The sequence below is a fragment of the Sus scrofa genome, unplaced genomic scaffold (genome assembly GCF_000003025.6).
Source record: "Sus scrofa isolate TJ Tabasco breed Duroc unplaced genomic scaffold, Sscrofa11.1 Contig1617, whole genome shotgun sequence".
Classification (NCBI taxonomy): domain Eukaryota; kingdom Metazoa; phylum Chordata; class Mammalia; order Artiodactyla; family Suidae; genus Sus; species Sus scrofa.
The window spans coordinates 111181-119240 of NW_018084920.1; the positions used below are offsets into that span (position 1 = coordinate 111181).

An 8060-nucleotide genomic window follows, 5' to 3' on the forward strand; every position below is an offset into this window, starting at 1 on the left:
CAGTATGTATGCTTTTGAGCCTGGCACCTTTCACTTAGCATAAAGTTCTTGGAAATTCCTCCTTGTTATTGCATGTATCTGTAACTCATATTAAAATTAAAGCTTTATTTTAAAGAGTGAATTTTTTAAGATACACAATTTGGTGGATTTTAGTATATTAATAGTTTTTTCTCATGATTTCAGCTATGTATTCAAAGGGATATTTGTTAAATTTTATTCAGTATTTCTATGTGTTCATTACAGTAATATGGATTTTCCTCTGTTTTCTTAGTATTGAGAAATGTTACATTTCTATGTATTTTAAGTTTTGTGCTTATTCACCCATTTTAAACATTTACATAAAATTTCCCTTATTACATGTGTTTTGATATCATTCAGGTATATACTTGAGAAGAGCTACAAAAATTTTTACCATAGATTTTCCCGACATTATGTGTTAAGCTAACATTATGTAGTTAATTCTTTCCAAAATAATTTTTTAAAAGAAATTGACATACAAACTATCAGATACTGATTTGAATAATGAAAATACAAAAATGGCTTCAGCAGGGCGCAATGGAATTTAGGGATAAGAAATGTTGAGAAAATTGATATGAAAAATTTAATTATTAAAAACTAACTTCAAAAAATTAAAAAAAGGGAGTTCCCGTCGTGGCGCAGTGGTTAACGAATCCGACTAGGAACCATGAGGTTGCGGGTTCGGTCCCTGCCCTTGCTTAGTGGGTTAACGATCCGGCGTTGCCATGAGCTATGGTGTAGGTTGCAGACGCGGCTCGGATCCCGCGTTGCTGTGGCTCTGGCGTAGGCCGGTGGCTACAGCTCCGATTCAACCCCTAGCCTGGGAACCTCCATATGCCGCGGGAGCGGCCCAAGAAATAGCAACAACAACAAAAAAAAAAAGACAAAAAAAAAAAAAAAAAAATTAAAAAAGATTCAAACTTCGAAAAGATTCAAAAGATTACATACTTCAACAATAAAGTATTTGTGGCCACTTATTCTTATTTTTGAGATAGTATTTTAAAAATATCCTTTTCTTTTACTTAGTTGAGAGCAAGGCAATTCTTTTGATTGAGTCCTTAAAGGCTTTCTTAACTTGATTGTTTCTCAAAGTATAAATAAACGGATTCAAAGTAGGTGAAACAGAAAAAATGAGCAGTGAAACCACTTTTTTAATAGTCACTTCTCCCTTTGCTGTAGGATTCATGTAGATGAAAATGCACGTTCCATAGGTGATGGAAACCACAATCATGTGGGAAGAGCAGGTCGAAAAGGCTTTTTTCCTTTGCTGGACAGAAGGGAACCTAAAAATTGTCTTGATGATGTAAGCATAGGACAGAACTACACAAGTGAGAGTCATATTCAGGGTCAGCACAGCACAGATTATAACTGTCTGTTCCATGGGCCATGTGTCTGAGCATGAGATTTTCACTAAGGGAAACGCATCACAGCCGAAATGATCAAGCCTGTTAGAGTCACAGAATTTCAGATTTAAACCCAGGCTAAGTGGTGGGATTAAAACACACAGACCAGCCATCCAACAAGAGCTGATGAGAATCCCACAGACTCTGCTGCTCATGATGGTCACATAATGCAGGGGTTTGCAGATGGCCACGTAGCGGTCATAGGACATGGCGGCCAGGAGAAAAAACTCTATTACTCCACAGAGGTCAGTGAAAAACACTTGAATGAAACAAGCATTATAGGTAATGACCTTGTCACCTGTTGCTATGCTATACAAATATCTAGGAACACAGGCAGTTGTTAAGGAGATCTCTAAAAAGGAGTAATTTTTTAAGAAAAAGTACATGGGTGTTTTCAGGTGGGAATCCACAAAGGTGAGTGTGATGATGGTCAGGTTTCCAGTTACACTCAGTGTGTAGGTGAGAAATAGAAAGATAAAAATCAGAACCTGTAGCTCGGGGTCATCTGTGAGTCCCAGCAGAATGAATGTTGTTATTGTTCGGTTTCTCATCCCTGACTTCTGACTTCTCTTCAATCTGTAGATGATATTCAGAGAAATTTGCTCATAGATTACAGACCATTTTAACTGATTTAAAATTTAACATATTCAAGCTTTTATACTTCATCATAAATAAATGTATATATTTACATTTTATGTCTATCCTGTGCTTATGATTTTCCCATATACCTAAGCAGATTGTCAAGGAGTTATGATTTTATTAGTAGTTTTAATGTCTTTTTTACTCTTCAGAATTCTCTACTCAAGGAGATCTACTTCTATATACAGGAAGACAGTATTTTTAATTTGAGGTTGAATAGCTATTCAGAGTTGCCCTGAATATTTCTTACGTTAAGTTAGATACAGATTTTTTAAAACGTATCTTATACATAGAAAACTCCCAGGCTACGACATTTATCTACACGAGGGAAATTCCTTCTCAAAATTGACATCTCATGATATAATCTGAAATACCTAAAAATGTAAATTATGACTGCCAAGGATTTTTTTCTTTCAAGAGGAAAATATAAGCTAGATCTTACAAAGGGACTTACAGTCAAAGAGACAAACTTTATCGTACTTACTCTACTGTTCATAAATCAGAGCTTCTGTTGGTTGTTGAAACATTGCAAAATTAAGACCACACTATTAAACATCATATTGTAATAAAGGTCTCTGTGTCTTCACTTCCATTGGCAGGTCTGGGAATCCCTGACCTCCCCTTCGTTCACCGTCTCCAACAAAGTGGAGGCTTGCGTGCGATGGACTTAGTTCTATTCAAACTTTCCAAATATTTTCTTACTATCTCCATCATTGAAACCAAAATAGATTAAAGTAAGGGTGGAGGAACTCTCTCCATCGGTGGAGGAGATGAGATTTACATCATCAGGACAGAGAGAAATGCTTTTACATTGTCCAATGTGACTTTCCTTTTTAATTTGCAGAAAAAGCCGCTAAGTGAACAAAAGCACATAGTCCTTGTGACCTGCAATCAAGAGCGGTTCCTTAATTTTCTGAGTAATGAAGTTTGGGAAAAGCACAAGGACAGGTTTCAGTGGGGATTATGTCCTTGGAGACAGGAGGATGTTACAGCAGCACTTGATACAGGTCAGGAGGGCAACTGTGTCATTTCAGTTACATTGCTCATTAAAAAAAATAATTCTTTTTACATTAATAAAATTTTTTATTATATGAATGCTTTATTATCATTGGACAATTTAATTCAGATAAAAGTTTATAAAATTATACAAGGCTACTGCTTACTTTATAGATCTTATCCTTTAGACGTTTCTTTCTCTGAATACACGGACTGCATTATAAACATTATTCATGAACACATAAACGTTTGTAGCCATATCTTGTAATTGGATACAAAAGATGCTTTCATTTTTGCACAATATGAATTTGCCTACTGTCACTGAATTTTACGCTTGAATTTTGCCGAAACGGTAAATTTTGTTATGTATATTTCATGACAATAAAAACATACACTTTTATATATTTAAACATAATTTATCACATAGTTTCAATTTGTTTTTTCTAGTTATTCACCATTAGTAATGTTAACTTTTACTATTATAATTAAATTTTAATGTAAATTATTTTTATTTTTATACCTATACATATCTTATTCTTTTAAACATGTTATATATGTATTTTATATTTTTAAGTCTTTAAAAGTGTCAGTATTGATTTTTGGCATATATTTCATAGTTTTATATAGTCAAGTCTCTCAAGGGTTTTTGCTCTTTAATTTTTAACTATAGCATTGAGATATAATTGGCATACGGTGAACTGCATTATTTAAAGTGTACAATTTGATGTTTTGCATATGAATATGCCCAAGAAAATATTGCCACAACATCCATCATTTCCCAAAGTTTCCTGGGCCCCCTTTTAGTCCCTTCTTCCTGTGCATCCGTTACTGCTGCAGCTCACAGCCATTCACCCATCTGTTCTCTATCATTACAGATTAGTTTATTTTTCTAGAATGTTATATGAGCAGAATCATATAGTATATATTAATTTTTCTCTTTTTCATTGAAAATTGTTTTTCACCTTTACTGAGCTACAAATTACAAAATTATATATATTTAAGGAGTAAAATCAGATGTTTTCTTCTAAATAGACACTGCGGAATAAGCCATCACAATGAAGCTCATTAGCATTATTACCTCAGTCACAACTGCTTTGTTTTTAAAAACTGGTTTATTTTTATACTTAAGATGTCATATCATTTAGAATACACTGTTTGGTGTGTAAATAAAAAAACATTTTTCTTTGAGTTTTTGTTGGTGTGTGTGTGACTGAAGTAATCATTAAATAAACCATGGTTTTCCTAATAAACTGAAAATCCTTCTTCATATAACAAGCAACATAGTCTTTGTATAAAAACAAATGCTATTTATTATCTATACTTTCATGATCTCAAATGTTCTACTGAACATTTTATTTTTTCTTATGCCAATGCCATAGTAATTTGATTTCATTGATCTATAGTATGTTTTGATATTATGAAGTTAATTTTTGTTCACTAATATTTATGTTTTATTGATGTGTTGTACATTCATAAGATCAAATTCTTCCATAGCTGCTTAGAGACACTTTGTACCAATAGAAAAATTGAAGACTACTTCTAATTAAAGTTGTGTTAAATGTATATAGTAAGAGTGGGCAAATTGATATATTACAAGGTAACACTTTGAATCCAGAATAAGACCTACTCCTTGGCAGTCATATTGATTGCTTTAAGGAAAGGGCTCATTGCTGCTATGCTGTCACTGACTTTGGTATGCTTTTATCCTTTCTTCATCTGAGTTACTAAATGTTCTTATTAAGGTCGTAAGTCTCCCTTTAGATTTTGTTGACTCTAATTAAGTTCATGCCATTACTTTATGTACTTTCATTTTATGAAACAATGTTAGTGATGAAAATATGCACGCTATTCAGATGGCAGTCATTGAAAGACACATTTACTTTTCAAAGATGTAAAAACTTAAAATGTGGCTTTCATGATTTCTAACTACAGTAGTTTTATAAATTCATTCTGATAATCCCAATTATTTTATGATTTCTCTTATGGCATTTTCAAGATGGCAGTGAGATGCTGAATATCAGTGATGCAAGTGAGCATCCTCATTGGTGTCTTTTGTTTCTCATTTGTTTCTTGTTTTTAATTAAGTATAGGAAACAATAAAATTATGCAGATTTTATTTTTAGAAAATTTTATCTTATTTAATAGTTCATCGTATTCTCATTTTACTTTAAATTTATTAGGAGAGATTATTGATTGTTATCCAGTGATCATTTGATCAATTAATCAAAACCCATATATAATGTCCCTTCTTTATTTTGTTGTTACAACAAAATTAGGCTGTATTTCCTATATATGTATATGCATACGTATGTCTTTATCTGCATACACATCTCCGTATCTATCTACCTATCTACCATCTATCATCTCCACTTTTGTATTATTGAAATAAATCATGATCATAGTATACTTTTTGGCATTTTTAAAAATATTCTATTTGAAATAGTATCAGTAAATTTGTTTAATCGTTCATCTTATCGTGTCATAACCAGATATTTGTCAAATATATGATGTTTTCATAAAATTCAGTAGGGAGAGGTTTTTTATGGTTTGTATATTTGAAATTATAATGAGATGATCTAGTGTTTTGGCATGGTTAGTTTTGAAGTAATCTGTTCCTTTTATCTCTTTAATGTAAATTTTATTTGCCTTATATTTTTTTATGAAGATTGGTATATTTGTTTTCCACATCTTTTTTTTTTTTTTTGTCTTTTTGCTATTTCTTGGGCCACTCCCGCAGCATATGGAGGTTCCCAGGCTAGGGGTCCAATCAGAGCTGTAGCCACCGGCCTACGCCAGAACCACAGCAACACGGGATCCCAGCCGCGTCTGCAACCTACACCATAGCTCACGGCAACGCCGGATCGTTAACCCACTAGCAGGCGCAGGGACCGAACCCGCCACCTCATGGTTCCTAGTCGGATTCGTTAACCACCGCGCCACGCTGGGAACTCCTGTTTTCCACATCTTGAATTATTTTTTAAAATTCTATTTTGCTAAAATTTTGTTCATTAACTCCCAGGGTCTTCACATATTTTTGTTGTTGTTGTTGAATTGTTATGGGTATATCCATAAAGTTATTCTAATTTGCACTGCATTAATATTTATATTTTCTTTAATATTTGTAACCTTATACGTTTTGCTCTCTCTGGTTTGTATTAATTTATGTTTCTGAGAAATTCATCCATTTCCTTGATATTTTTAAAAGAATCGACAGGTATTTATTTATCATTTAAATTTTGTTAACTTTTTATTCTTAGTGAGATCCATGTTCTACATATTTTGAATTAATTTTATGGGTTTAAAAATTTTATAATGAGCAGGAAGAAGTTGCTTCGTTTTGTGTTCCTTTTGTTTTCTTATAACTATGAGTATATTTATAAATGAATATTTCTTTGCTTTTTTCTGAGTATAGCTTTTTTTATACTTTCTATGAACTGTTATGAAGTGTCTCTATCTCATTGCATATGTATTTTTTAACGTCCAAAGAGTTAATTTGAAGGTTCCGTATATAAGGTACTATATATAAAGAGTTAAATTTCTGTATTTAAATCTTTATTTATTTATTTATTTGTTTATTTTTTTGCTTTTTAGGGCTGCACCCACGGCATATGGAAGTTCCTAGGCTAGGGGTCTAATTGGAGCTACAACTGCCAGCCGATGCCACAGCCACAGCAACTCCAGATCCAAGCCACGTGTGCGACCTGTAGCACAGCCCATGGCAATGCTGGATCCTTAACCCACTGAGTGAGGCCAGGGATCGAACCCACAACCTCATGGTTCCTAGTCAGATTCGTTTCCACTGTGCCAGTACCAGAACTCCTAATTCTTAATATGTAGTATTAATAGATTATTTTTTATAGCATTTGGGCTGTAAAGTCTCTCTCTTGGATAGAAAGAGGATCATAATAGTAGTCCCCACGTCCTCATTTGTAGCTCATGATTCAGGAAGAGATGGAACATTTCTTAGAGAAAATTGCTCTTTTTATGAGACAGGCCATTTTTTTCCCTATGTTTATACTGATGGGCTTTACTGGTGATTTTGAGCGCAAATCTTCCTATTTTTCCTTTTTCTAGCCATCTATCTGTTTACACTGCTAGGCAATGTGAGACTGATGTTAATTGTCATTGGGGATTCTCTGCCTCACAATCCTATGTACAGTTTTCTGAGTGCGTTGTCATTTTTGGATGTGTGCTGTTCCTCAGTTGTCACTCCAAAGCTGGTGATCAATTTCCTGTCGGAGAATAAAGACATTTCATATCTTGAAAAAAAAAAAGTGGCCATTCTTTTTTTTTTAGTCTTAAGTCACATTTTTGAAGTGTTCATCAGTTTCATTTTTTTCCCACCACTTGGAACCTGACACTTCATCTCCCATCTCCATATGGACTTTTAAACCCAAGTCCCTAACCCATAATCCAACAGCTTCCCCTTTCCATCCTCATTTTTTTCTTTCCTGGAAATCCAAGGGCCATAAATGGGATTATCTATCTTAATTTCTGATTGCTTTGTATCTTTGATACCTTGTGATTTCTCACGTTTTAACCTTTGCTTAGCTGTATTCAAAAAAGCACTTGTGAGATTTTAGCAATTTTTTTTGTTTTTAATGTTTTTCTAGAGTATTAGAAATGTTATTACTCTCTTTCCGAATTGTATTTTCACACAATGCCTTTGTTCTTCCTATTTAGTATCTTATCCTACAATATGAATTGCTAGTTGAATTTTTGTAGAATTTTATGCGTATTTGATTATAGTAATCACTAGTATTATGCTTCCAGTTTTATGGAAGACTAAAGAATTGTTTTTGTTATTAACATAAAATTTAATTATAGGGGATTATGTTTATCTACAAATAAATTTATGAGAAACATACTTTTATTTTCCTTACTGAGACAAATCTCCTTCAAGAAATTGAGTTAAAACCTAAGGAAATAATTGAATTGATTAAGCTGCAATGTAAATAACATCTAAAGAGGATCAGAGAAATAAAACATCACTGAATACAGATT

General features: G+C 33.1%; 1 protein-coding gene across 1 annotated transcript; it reads right to left on the reverse strand.

Moving 5' to 3' along the window:
* Positions 1-948: 948 nt before the first annotated feature.
* On the reverse strand, positions 949-2225 carry LOC110258236 (olfactory receptor 6C2-like). The gene has a single exon (XM_021081420.1). The coding sequence runs from the start codon at positions 1970-1972 to the stop codon at positions 1037-1039; it is 936 nt and encodes a 311-aa protein (XP_020937079.1). The 5' UTR covers positions 1973-2225; the 3' UTR covers positions 949-1036.
* Between the last annotated feature and the right edge of the window lie 5835 nt (positions 2226-8060).